This window comes from Phaenicophaeus curvirostris, chromosome 3, assembly GCF_032191515.1.
Source record: "Phaenicophaeus curvirostris isolate KB17595 chromosome 3, BPBGC_Pcur_1.0, whole genome shotgun sequence".
Classification (NCBI taxonomy): domain Eukaryota; kingdom Metazoa; phylum Chordata; class Aves; order Cuculiformes; family Cuculidae; genus Phaenicophaeus; species Phaenicophaeus curvirostris.
In genome coordinates this window covers 84207733-84221257 of record NC_091394.1, presented here as the reverse complement: position 1 = coordinate 84221257, position 13525 = coordinate 84207733, and the positions used below count along the sequence as shown (strand labels likewise).

Sequence of the window (13525 nt, the reverse complement as noted above, 5' to 3'; positions counted from 1 at the left end):
TCAAGTCCATCACAAAACTTTGTATTTTAACAGCTTCCCACACATTCAAAAGACAGCTATCACCAATGCAAGGGGAAAAATGAACAACTACTGCAGCTATTTTGTGGCAGAGACGTGAAATAAAATCCAGTGCTCAAGATCAACCTTCAATTATTTAGTACTTGCATTAAATCCTTCCTTCTTATTCCCAAATTCCCTACTTATTCAATACCCTCATGTAAGTTACACAATACATAAATAAGATTATAAGAATCCTGGTTTATCACAATACTGATTCAATCTAAGTAGTGCCTAGTCTGCAACAAAAGTAGAATAGCTCAAGGACACTTCCAGAAAAGAAAGCGGGAAGGGATGAGGGGAAAGAAAAGGAACCAAATGTAATAATCTAATAAAGGTTGTATAATATGCATTTATATGAGGACAAAAGGGGACAACTGGGATTGGAAGGACAGCTTTAAACTTCATGTTTATGAATGTTTCTCAACTTTGTAACCACGACATCATTTTGATATAGGAAACTGCATGAAAAATCTTGCATATTATATGAAACTGAAAAGGAAATATTTCATTATATGGAATAAAATGCATCTGAATGCTGAGAGAGCTGGCTGATGACAAGACTCTACAATATGACTCTACAATATGACTCTACAAAATTTTCTACTGGAGATGGAGGAAAGGGTCTGGATAAAATGAAACATCTCAACTCATCTTCAAGAAAGGCAAGGAGGGAGACCCAGAAAAAATATGGAAGCTACAGGCCATTCAGCCTAAACTCAGATCGCAGAAAGACTGTGCAGTAAGTTCTTCTGGAAGTCACAGAATCACAGAATAACCAGGTCGGAAGAGACCCACCGGATCATCGAGTCCAACCGTTCCTATCAAACACTAAACCATATCCCTCAGCACCTCGTCCACCCATGCCTTAAACACCTCCAGGGAAGGTGACTCAACCACCTCCCTGGGCAGCCTGTTCCAGTGCCCAATGACCCTTTCTGTGAAGAATTTTTTCCTAATGTCCAGCCTAAATCTCCCCTGGTGGAGCTTGAGGCCACTCCCTCTTGTCCTGTCCCCTGTCACTTGGGAGAAGAGGCCAGCTCCCTCCTCTCTACAACCTCCTTTCAGATAGTTATAGAGAGCAATGAGGTCTCCCCTCAGCCTCTTCTTCTCCAGGCTAAACAACCCCAGCTCTCTCAGCCGTTCTTCATAAGGCTTGTTCTCCAGCCCCTTCACCAGCTTTGTTGCCCCTTCTCTGGACTCGCTCCAGAGCCTCAACATCCTTCTTGTGGTGAGGGGCCCAGAACTGAACACAGGATTCGAGGAGCGGTCTCACCAGTGCTGAGTACAGAGGGAGGATAACCTCCCTGGACCTGCTGGTCACACCATTTCTGATACAAGCCAAGATGCCATTGGCCTTCTTGGCCACCTGGGCACACTGCTGGCTCATATTCAGTCGGTTGTCAACCAACACCCCCAGGTCCCTCTCCTCCAGGCAGCTTTCTAGACAGACTTCTCCTAGTCTGTAGCACTGCATAGGGTTGTTGTGCCCCAAGTGCAGGACCCGGCATTTGGCCTTGTTAAACCTCATGCCATTGGACTCTGCCCAGCGGTCCAGCCTGTCCAGATCCCTTTGCAGAGCTTCTCTACCCTCCAGCAGATCGACACTTCCACCCAGCTTAGTGTCATCCGCAAACTTGCTCAGGGTGCACTCGATGCCTTCATCCAGGTGATAGATAAAGACATTGAACAGGGCTGGACCCAGCACTGAGCCCTGGGGAACCCCACTTGTCACTGGCCTCCAGCTGGATTTCACACCATTTCCCACCACTCTCTGGGCCCGGCCATCCAACCAGTTTTCCACCCAGGAGAGTGTGCGCCTGTCCAGGCCAGAGGCTGACAGCTTCTCAAGCAGAATGCTGTGAGAAACTGTGTCAAAGGCTTTACTGAAGTCCAGGAAGACCACATCCACAGCCTTTCCCTCATCCAGCAGCCGAGTCACTTTGTCATAGAAGGCGATCAGGTTAGTCTGGCAAGACCTGCCTTTTATGAACCCATGTTGACTGGGCCTGATCACCCGGTTCTCTTGCATGTGCTTCATGATAGCACCCAAGATCACCTGCTCCATGACTTTCCCTGGCACTGAGGTCAGATTGACAGGCCTGTAGTTTCCTGGATCCTCCCTGCGACCCTTCTTCTAGATGGGCACGACATCAGCCAGCCTCCAGTCCAGTGGAATTTCCCCAGTCTTCCAGGACTGTTGAAAGATGATGGAAAGGGGTTTGGCCAGCACATCCGCCAGCTCCTTCAGTACCCTAGGGTGAATCCCGTCTGGCCCCATAGACTTGTGGCTGTCTAGTCGGGCTAGCAAGGCTCTGACCACCTCCTCTTGGATCACAGGAGCCTCATTATGCTCCTCTAGGTCCTGGGTTTGTACACAGACGGAACGACCCTCCTTACAACTAAAGACTGAGGCAAAGAAGGCATTAAGTACCTCAGCCTTTTCCTCATCCCCTGTCACCGTTGTTCCTTCTGTGTCCAATAGGGACTGTATGGTCTCCCTAGTCCTCCTTTTATTATTTATATATTTGTAGAAAGATTTTTACAAAGTCATGTAAAAAAAGTCATGTCCAGACACAAGAACAAGGTGACCGTGACAATGAAGACTAACTGCACACTGCACAATGTGTGTGTATATTAGCAAGAGTGTAGCTATCAGGTCAAGTAAAACTGTTATTCTCCTCTATACGGCTCTGGAGAACAATTGCACAATTTGGGGCTCAATACTAACATACTGAAAAATGTCTAGCAGAAGGCTACTAAGATGATTAGAGTGAGATTTGTTCTGCTGCGCACAGAAGGCTAAGGCAGAATTGCAATGCTGTCTTCAGCAACCTAATACATATCACAGAGAAGATAAAGCTGGACTCTTCTTGAATGTACTCAGCATAAGGACAAGCAGCAGTGGACACGAGTTACAACACCGAAAATTCCTACAGGAACCATCATAGTGAAAGCTGACAAACACTTAAGAATGGCCCAGAAAGAGTAGAATTTCCATCCTTACAGATATTCAAAATGCTACTGGACTCAACTTTGATAGTTGCTCCTGCTTTGAGTTGAGTTTCAGTGAGTTGCCAGACCTCCCACCATTAAGCCTAAATTCCCCTATGATTCTACCACTGCAAAGAATCACTTTGGGTACCCAAAACAGGATGGAACTGCTTTCAGTCCAGATTAATTTGCTAATAAGGTGTCCAAATAAACAACTCTTCCTTTCTTGTTGAAGTGTTCCTTGATACACATTCATATTTAGGGTGAAAAATAAAAAACCCAAAATACATGCAAATAGCATGAAAGACGGTTTAGAAGTAATACAAGTTTTCAGCATAGTCAAGTGTGCTCTTTCACATAATTTCATTTTCACCCAAATGTATTGAGCCTACTAATTATGTGATGGTTTTTCCTAAGTGCTTCATTTGAAACCAGCATCCAAAACCCCAAAGCTGTACTTGCTACATTTCTAAAAACAAGCAGTAAAGAAAACTGCTGATAAGGCAGCAACACAAATTAGTGTTTTCAGTCTGTGATTTGGTATTTTCTGTTCTGTCAAATGTAATATAAGACCATGGACCCAAGGTGAGCCTGACACTGAAAATACTATGGATGATGCAATACTTAGAAAGCAAGAAGCGTGTAGACAGAACATTGAGGACTCAAAAAATATGAAGACAAAGGAGAACAAATAGGTAATAGCTTCCAATTGTTGCAGATAATAACTATGTTCAATGAAAACTGGATCAGGACTTGTATTAATAGACTAGTGCAAATGTTCATGTGATTCTGGAATAGTGAATTGTTTATTCCTGAACACTCAATCACCCCAACAATTTACAAGCCCAGAAGGCAAATACGGATAAAAGGAATAAGCAAAATTTTGGGAACTGCAGGAGAGAATTGTTTAGTACAAAAGGCAGAGGTCATCAGTGCTCAATAAATAGTTTGGTTGGGTTTTTTTTAATAATAATTGTGCACTCTTCTTAGTAACTGCTGGCAAAAATCCCTTTTGTTTTTAAGCTTAATAGGTTTTATTTAAGCCTACAGTCGCTAAATACTACTGAATTGCTGGGACAGAAATTCATTACCTTGTAAACTGATCTATGTTTTAAATTAATGGACAAGCACATCTTAGCCAAGGTGGAGGCATTAAGACTTCTGATCTAAATGAGAAGTCTAACATAGTAGAGTAAATAAAGTAATAAGACCAAAAGATGTCATTATACAGTAAAATGACATCAAAAGTTACTGCAGCACTTTGAAGCTCTGCTACATCATCAGGCTCTTCTGCCCCAAGAGTGAAGTGGTAATTACAGGAAAGTACACAATGCTCCTCTTCTTCCACTGAGGATGACCCCTCCCAGACAACTGTGCTAGCAAAGCACAGGTGATACGTTTCAAGCCAGTGGGTACTGGAAGGATGTTTTCGTGTGAGAATATATGATCCACAAGGTTTCTATGATCTACTAGTTTTGGGTGTGTTCCATGCTACAGGGCAGTCTCTCACATACACAGGGATCAGACTGATTGAAGACAGGAAGAAGGACAAAATTAAAAGACCCATGAATAGTCTAAGAATTCAAAAGTCTCAATAGTGTCAAAGTATTGGATTATTACAATAATGCTTTTTTCACTACCACTAACAAGCAAGACTGAAAAGATAATTCCTATCACAGCAAAAAGGATTAAGTGAAGCAGGACAACCAGCTGAAAGGAGAGAAAGACAGTGGGTCAAAATACAAAATGCTTCTTCGTCTGTCGTGCTGGTTTGTCTGTCACAGCATTTTCATCAACACAAAACAAAAAATTCGGCGTGCTTTCAAAATCAAGAAGTTTACATTGGTTTTGCAGCAGTTAGTAAATATTGGTTGATAAAAACACCAAAGAAAGTTCAACTATCTTCTGAAGATTTACTGTGGAAATCTGGAAACCAGATCTAGGCATTTAAGCATAAATACAGGATGTCAGACCAGATCCAAGCGAGTGTTTGCATACATTCTTAGCTATTAATTTGCTACCAATGGTCCTGTAACATCTAAACCCTTTTCAAGGTTTAGAACTCATGATAAACATCTATGAAATTCTTTTTAAAAGATCACACCAAGGAGGTTTAAAAACATATTAGCATACAAGTACAACAACAGGGGCAAAAACATGTCATAAAGCTACCAAAGACATAGCAAATATCGACACTTACGCTTATTAAAACTTAAAAGACTGCAAATAGATGTGCATAAATTCACAGTGCAACATTACATACAATATATACCACCCTTTGTACTTCACAGACTGAAGAAACAATGTTCAAAATCGTGGTCTGGGAAATCTACATATTTTTAATCTCAATATTATATTAGCATTTACTACATATTTATTTTTAGATTTGAATCCATCTTTAGTAATCATACTCAACTGCATACTGCCACTCAAACTGAAAATTTAACAGCATCTTTAATAGCATATACTATACATTTTTCCTGAATGTGTCAAGATTCAATAAATGCTACATTTAACAAAAGAAATGGTCTTCCTTAAACTGTCAAAACACAGAAAGTAGCCCTGAAAATCCTTAAACAACTCATGTGATAATATTTACACATCTGATGTTCAATTCCCATTCTTTTAATGTCTAAGGTGTAAAGAGAAGTTCAACAGGCACCATACCTAGATCTCTACTGCCGATGTTTAGTGGGTGAAGCATAAACATAATACAGTGCACTCAGAAGAATATATATATCAGTTCAAAAAGAGGCATAAGCTAAAACTGCCAGGAAACCTAACCTCTACAGGCAGAGGTACAGCTAAAATAATTGCTCACTAAAAGGTAATTCTGAAATAGTTTCATGCAAGAAGTATATACAGTTATATACAAGTTAATTTCAACTTCGTTACCTTATTGACTTCCATGATTTCTCTTTTCTCTTCACTAGCAAAACGAAGCTGACTTGCAGCACCACGATCATCGTGCTTAGAGCCATCTTCTTCAACATACGGAATAAGTTGCTGTGAAGACAAGAAACATTAACTTAAAAAAAAAAGGAAAAAATAAATAAAAGCCAGACCAAAACTATTTTCTCCAAAGTTTCTGACTTCTCAAGAGGAAGCAGAGACAGGCTTACCTCATCACCTCAAACCCAAAGGCCTTGCAAAGACCTCAGCTGGTTCTCCAGGAAAATAGCGTGCTTCAAAAAGACATGATCCCACATATTATCACACCTAGACCTAAGCAACTTCACAACTGCAGGCAGAACCCAGTTTTTACATTTTAAGATGTTTGTCACAAGTAATTCTCATATTCCTGAACATTGCAGATGGTGATTTTAAAATTTACTATTCCACAGTATGAAATACATAAACATGAAATTAGCATTATTATAAAAATTATTTCAGTGATATAGTAAACATAATTATGGCTGGCTTTACATAGCTACTTGGTTAATACCCTAACATTTGCAACTTTAGTGGGCCTCCATTTGGCTATCCTGGACACCAGGCCTACAGTTACCTTATAGGAGGTTTTTCCCTAAGAATTTCCCACCATGATCTCCTCAAACACAAGGTACTGCCTTTTTTTTGTAAGCTTCTATAAAGGGAAAAATCCTTTGATAGAAAATTTCTAAATGAATGTTCATGTATGTGCCCTCTCTAAAAGAAAAAAAGGATCAGTAAACGTACTAGACACAAAACAGATACACACTGATGTGCCAGAACACTCCCAAACTACTAACATCTTATTAAAAAGTAATTACTATAAGCTGTAACATTTTATATATAACGTATGTCTGTAAAGTCTACAGTCTATTGTAGACTTTGCTGTCCTGAACTGAGAAAAGCTAATGTTGATAACAAAATTACATCCTTGTTTGCATAGACATTAGAGATAAATGAGAGACTTGTAATCGATGCAAACGAGCAAGAGACATTAGTTTAAAAGTCTGGGAGCAGGCTGCTCATTGAACGCATATCAACTTGTTACTTAGGTTGGGGTATAATGTTATGAAGCATTCAGCAGCAATGTGATGGAAAACTTACTTTAAAGGGACTACCCATTTTCTCTATGTATTTTTTTGTTTTTTCATCCTGGTAACAGGAAAAAAATGGCAAAATGAAAAAAACCAAACAGATCAACCCCACCTCACCCCAACTGGATGTGGAAATAAGACACATCAAAAGCTTTTAAAGGGGACACAAGTATGAAGCTACTGCACTCAAGTAAAATCTAACAAACCACACAAAAAAAAGGTTTTATTTCTTAATGGGAAAGTTATTTTACTCCATTGCTTGCTGTTAGTTTTCCGAATACCCCTCTCTAAAACACATGGCAGTGACTGCTGACAGAAGTAGATCTGTAGTCTGGAACAGACTACACAGAATGGAGTCCTCCATTTCTTTATTCCTGTTCCGTGAAGAGACTCAATTATAAAACATTGTGCTTAAATGACTAAAAACTCAACGGACAGCCAGAACTCCCTTAATAGAGTTTCCTTAGAATCCAAAAGTAGTCCAGTAATTAAAGAATTTCACAGTTCTTTAATAAAGCTGTAGTAACTCAAATCATAACACAAAACAGGCTTTAGGAGTATTACTAGGAATTAGAAACAACGTAATTCATGAGGAAAAAGTTAATAGGAAAAGCTTTGGCCAATCCTCCTTCCTCTAAGTCTTACACTATTCACTTTTCCACCACCACTGCACATTCAGATTTGGTTCGTATTGGCTTAAGGCTCGCTGGGGACTATGGAGGCACAGACTGATGGCCAACACAAGGGAATAACATTTATTATTCAGGGAACGAGACTAGTAGACCAGGGTTTAAAGTAGATTTTCTTCCTCACTAAAACAATCTCTTTTACAAAAAAAAAAAAAAAATCACTTTCCCTGATCCTTTTTTTTTTTTTTCACTCAGGGGAAATGAACTGGTGAATGTAACAAGAAGCCTGAGGAAAAGGCCTAAAATCTTAAGTGAAGTTTAATTTCAAAACTGGGTCCCTGCCAACTGGTAAGAATTTATTATGTTAATGTGAAAATTTCATAATCTTTCAACGACCTTCTAATAATAAACAGAATTCAGTCCACTAAACAATTCCAGTCTCCCTTAAACTTGTTTATTATTAGCTTCTTGCAACTCACAATGGACGACATACTAAGCAGAGAGCAGTTAGTCTCACTTGTACTTCATATATAAATAAAGATACTTACTTCTATGGGAATAGGATCGAGTCCAGCACAGTTTTCATTGCATTTGTCATAGACTAGTCTCAGTTTTCTGAACAGTATCGATAGCTGACGGAGATGTTCCTGCAGCTTTCCCAGTCTGTCTTGATATGTTCCAGTATGATAAGTGACACCATTCGGTAACTTGGAGAACCAAAACCCCAAACCGTTAAAAATATTACATTACACTTTCTGTCACAGGAACTAAAAAAAAAACTAAAATAAATCAGAGGGGGGTTTGTATATTTTAAAATATGACAATCACATTATACTCGTAAAAATCAGCAAAACTCTGTATTTTATCCACCAAATCACTGCTGTCAAACAGCTTCATGCATTCTACATTTTGGTTATTTTCAGTCTCTCTGTAACTCTCCAGTGAGTGTCTTCAAAATGCTTTAGAAGGACACTACTGTTAACTGTTACGAGTATTACACTGTGAGACTTTGTTTCTCAAAACCAGGTCACAATTCAAAAATTCAATCAAAATGAACTTAAAGTTACCAACACTCTCAAGTACGTACACCTATACCTGAGATAATTACAGAAGGAAACTGGTAGTGTCAAGAAACCACATAGGGAATGGGAGAGACTTTTACTCTTTTACTCTCAACAAAGCAATACAATAAGAGTCTGTACATTTTCTCAATAATAGTCATAAATAAGGATAATTTCCACTTTAATAACAAAAAAAAATGTCACAAAGTTCTAGGTAGAAAATATTACAAAAAAAATCAATGAAAATTCCTCTAAAATTACTCCCCAGATGTTAACAAAACTAGGGAAACATAATGAGCATATAAATAGACTGTGCTATTCATAAATGAAACCACAGATATTACATATATTTAGAATACATTTATTGTAAGGGTGATAACAATTCAGCATTTCTGAATATTCTCCGTGTTCACTTAATGTACAGGAGTAAACAAATATATTAAGAGTAATACTCAGTTCTCCAATCAATTCCCCTTTTCAAAGCAGTTTGAGTTTTCTATTTAGAAGTCTGAAGCTACATCCTGTGCCTACACATAATGACAGCCGGTGGTAAAAACATGGGCAGATGAGGACTATAAAAAGTTATGTCTCACCTGCATGTTCCTCAGTAACTGGAAGATTTCCATGGTTCGGAATACGATGTCCTGCACGGTCTCTTGGCCAATTCGACAGAGAGAAGCCGTGTTCACCTCCCTAGCTGCTTGCGCCTGTGCCCCTGAGAAAGCACCGGGCGGCATGCCCGCCCCGGCCAGGGGGGGAGTTGACATTTCCTGACGTTACCCAGTCCCAGCTGCACAAAGAAGTTAAGACAGAATGATTAAGTACTTGTTTGAGGCTACCATAATACACAAACTTCTGTGCAGTGGCTACACCGTTCCTTCCCCCCAGGAGGAGGCTACGCTGTCCTTTTCCCCTCACTAGGACGAGGCCACCCCGTCCTTTCCCCCCGCTGGGATGAGGCTACCCCGTCCTTTGTCCCCCAGTGGGACGAGACCACCCCGTCCTTTGTCCCCCAGTGGGACGAGGCCACCCCGTCCTTTGTCCCCCAGTGGGACGAGGCCACCCCGTCCTTTCCCCACAGTGGGACGAGGCCACCCCGTCCTTTGTCCCCCACTGGGACGAGGCCACCCCGTCCTTTGCCCCCCACTGGGACGAGGCCACCCCGTCCTTTGCCCCCCACTGGGACGAGGCCACACCGTTCCTTTTCCCCACACGCGGTCCTGTACATCAGCTCAGCCGATAACAGGCAGCTCAGCGCAGCGCCCTTCGGTCTGGGTCCCGCTCCCTCACTCGCCACCGCTTCGCTGGGCGCTGGAGCAGGGTGGGGCTCCTTCTCCGGAACCACCGGGCCCGCAGCGCGGCAGCCCCACGGCCGCAGCTCGGGGGGCGCCGCGTTGCCCTGGGAACGCGCGGCCGGAAGCGCTCGGCGTTGCGGGGGTGGGGGGGGGAAGCGGAAGTGACACCACGGCGTCACGTGGGGCGGGTGCCCGGGCGGGTCGGGAGGTGTCGGCTCCGGGCTGTTGATCTTCGCTGGCTCGTTCGGTTAAAAGAGGCTTGTGGGGGCGTTGGAGTCGGGGGCTGTCAGCTCCGAGGCCTTGAGAGGGGTTTCTTGAGGTTGGAAAGTTGGGTCAGGATCTTAGCGCCGCATCCAGCCGTGGAGTCCTCAGGACAGGGGAGGCATGGACCTGTTGGAGCAGGGCCAGAGGGGGGCCACGAAAATAGAACACCCCTCCTATGAGATCAGGCTGAGAGAGGTGGGGTTTTTCAGCATGTAGAAGAGAAGGCTGCAGGAAGGCTGCAGCCTTTCAGTACTTAAGAGCACTTTATACAAAAGGTGGGGATAAACTTTTTAGCAGAGCCTGTTGCGATAGGACAAGAGGTGGTGGTTTTAAACGTAAAGATGGTGGGTTTAGACTAGGTATGAGGAAGAAACATTGGTGGTCAAGCAGTGGAACAGGTTGCACGGAGAGATGGTAGATGCCCTGTCCCTGGAAGCATTCAAGGTGAGGTTGAATGGGGCTTTGAGCAGCTTGATTGAGTGGAAGATGTCCCTGCCCATGGTACTTGGCCTAGGTGATCTTTTAAGTGTCCCTTCCAACCCTAACCATTCTGTGATTACACGATGATTGTATGAAGTCACGCCACCCCTGTAATCACAGAATCACTAGGTTGGAAAAGATCCACTGGGTCATCGAGTCCAACCATTCCTATCAATCACTATGAAGGTGAGGATTTGGACATAGCGGTTTTGGTGTGTCATGTTGACAAATTTCTGAATATCTGTTTTGTGACATATATATGTGGCTATACATAGGAACAATTATCGACTTTATACCTTTATAAGTGTACTACTGCTATTTCTTGCATAGATGCATTGTTACTAATACGGAAAAGCCTTATGCTTTGGTCTTCCTGTATCACAATATTTGTGTGGGTATAAAGCATTTCTGTGTTGTCCACCCAGTGTGCTTGTACTCCACCAAACAGTGGAATTGGTGCCGTTTGGAAGTGTGGCAAGACCTCCTGTGCGAAGAAGAAGAAACACCCTCAGAAAGAAACAAAGCAAGGTCCATGAGGGCTGATAGATATTAATTGTCTGTACTTTTTGTTAGTGCTTGCTGTCTGTCTGTATAATGAAAAAAAATTAATATGCAAAAATCAGTAAATGACAAATTTTTCTTTTTTTGCAGTTGATGTCATACTCAGGACTCTGAGTGATTTTGACTATAATTACCTGAAAGTGCAGAAGAGAGCATTTATATACCTGCAGTTTCTTACAAATTCTGAGGAACTACAGTCTTAAAGTAGTTGTGCTATATTCAAACTGATGTTATGAATGATCTGTTGTGTGAAAGGTATTGCATTTGTACTGCTGTAAAAATAGATCACAAGTTTGACATGTGATATACAGCCTTCATTAAAGAAAGGAAAAAGCAGTCAAGGAACATTCAGGGACAGAACTGTATAAACTTGCTGTGAGAGGCATTTTGCTGCAGAAAACATTTTTTACTTCAGGAACAAATTAATGAGTTGAAACGCCACCCCCTTCCCTAAATTGAAGGTTTTTGCTGCCTGGCTAAATTCTCTATAGCACACTGCTTTTGCCAAGGCACAATGTAAATGATTCCAAAGTATTTTAACAAATACCTTGTCATAAAAGCTATAAAAATGGTTTCTTACATGGATAGGGAAAAATTGTTCGTAAAAAAGGGGGATATTTTCAGACATCAAAAAGACATCCCATGATGTCTGGCTAGACAATGCTTGGGAAGAGCACCCCTCAAAGAATTTCACACAAGTGTTTGTGTGAGGGCTTACCTCGCAGCTCATTGTACGTTAAGGAAATGGTGCAAAAGCTGTTCAAGAGTTGAGCACAAAGAATAATGTTGTCCTCTTATGATTGCACACTCAAGAGCTCTGTTCACACTGCCTAACTTGCTGCCTGAAATCTGATAGCATAAGAGTAATGAGCAATTCAGACCACCTACTATTCAGGGCTGCCAGACGCACTCCATGTACAGTCATATCCTGAAGTATATGATTGTCACGTACAGTAGGCAGTTGCAATGCAGAGCCAAGCCTGCATGCGAAGGGTGCAGAAGAACGTTGCTAGGAGGCCTAGTGTTCTTCACTGCCAATCGGTGGAGCCATCAAACTCTGATTTTCACTCCTTGACAAAGGAGTCTCCTCCTTTTAGATGAGGAATGTTTTCTTGGTTGAATGAGAAACAGATGAATATATATTTTGCTTTATAAAAGTAATCTGTTAAGCAGCCATTGTCTGACTTCAGCTTGGGCCAAGTACTTTCATCTGGAAGGTGTCCAAATCAGACAGTTCGTATTTCACATCCATTTCAATTTCTATGGCATCAGTTCACCCAGTGTCTTAGGATGCTGCAGCCTTTGTTGTTGGCTTATAGAGAAGCTACCAAAACAGTAACAAGGAGCATATGTCAACACATAATATTCTAGTCCAATCAACCTTAACCCAAATCTGAAATTATAATTTTAGAGTGACTACTTCAGTGATTATCATTTTCACAATAATAAGAGTTCATGATTTTTTTGTATTCTAATAGGTTCTCACTCATATACCCTGAGAAATTCTGAAGATGGTGTGGCTATGCTCTGTCCGGAACAGTCCTCAGTAGTGAGGGAAGAGGATAGTTGTTGCTTTTGTCTTAATAATTTTCTGTAAATTGCTTGATATGCTTGTAAGACAAAAGAAACCATTCTATGTAAAAATAAACAGAACTTGTGGAATTCCTGGATCATTCTGTTTTTCTTTAATAAAGAGGAGTGTACTCCCTCCCAGCTCTCCTTGCTCTGTTCCTTAGCAGCAGTGCTTGCATACTGCTCTGAGGGTGACAGATGGGTGTAGGGGAAATGTGTTAGCCAGGAAAGGACTTTTGTTCTCGGTCCTGTCCCATTCGGTGTTTATGTGTGGATTCAAGGAGAAATAGTGGGGCTTTGTGGAACCTTTGCCAACAATAAACAGAGAAGGCACGATTTTACTGTTAGCAAGCTGTGATAGCTAACAGCAGAGCACATAACTTTTTTAGTATGTGGCAAACACAGACAGTTGAGTTGGGTGGAATTTAATTCAGCGGAGATTACATTTATAGGCCAAAGGAAACAGTTGTGGACTGTGATTAGGTGAGGCTGATTGTGGGTTTGGGGTTTTCTGTGTGTGGGTGGATTTTTTTGTGACACTGTTTTTCCCCACCCAGGCAAGTATTTTCATGAACTATGAAGGCAGC

General features: G+C 41.5%; 1 protein-coding gene and 1 long non-coding RNA gene across 4 annotated transcripts in view; one reads left to right on the top strand and one right to left on the bottom strand.

Annotated features, from left to right (window-relative positions):
• Positions 1–10175, bottom strand: part of MED30 (mediator complex subunit 30) — a 15994-nt gene extending 5819 nt beyond the window's left edge. The window contains exons 1-4 of one of the 2 annotated variants that reach the window (XM_069853139.1): positions 9963–10175; positions 9360–9556; positions 8254–8412; positions 5947–6057 (exon numbers count right to left, since the gene is read on the bottom strand). In XM_069853139.1, coding sequence (XP_069709240.1) covers positions 5947–6057; positions 8254–8412; positions 9360–9533 — 444 coding nt within the window. In that variant the 5' untranslated portion in view covers positions 9534–9556; positions 9963–10175. The remainder of the gene's footprint in view (positions 1–5946; positions 6058–8253; positions 8413–9359; positions 9557–9962) is intronic. The other variant, XM_069853140.1, reaches the window with a different exon arrangement.
• Positions 10176–10263: 88 nt separating this feature from the next.
• LOC138718638 (uncharacterized) lies at positions 10264–13022 on the top strand. Of its 2 annotated transcripts, none has more exons than XR_011337131.1 (3): positions 10264–10769; positions 11457–11621; positions 12845–13022. It is a non-coding gene; the product is annotated as an uncharacterized lncRNA (long non-coding RNA). The 2 variants fall into 2 exon arrangements; XR_011337130.1 differs by lacking the exon at positions 10264–10769 and adding an exon at positions 10787–10991.
• Positions 13023–13525: the final 503 nt, after the last annotated feature.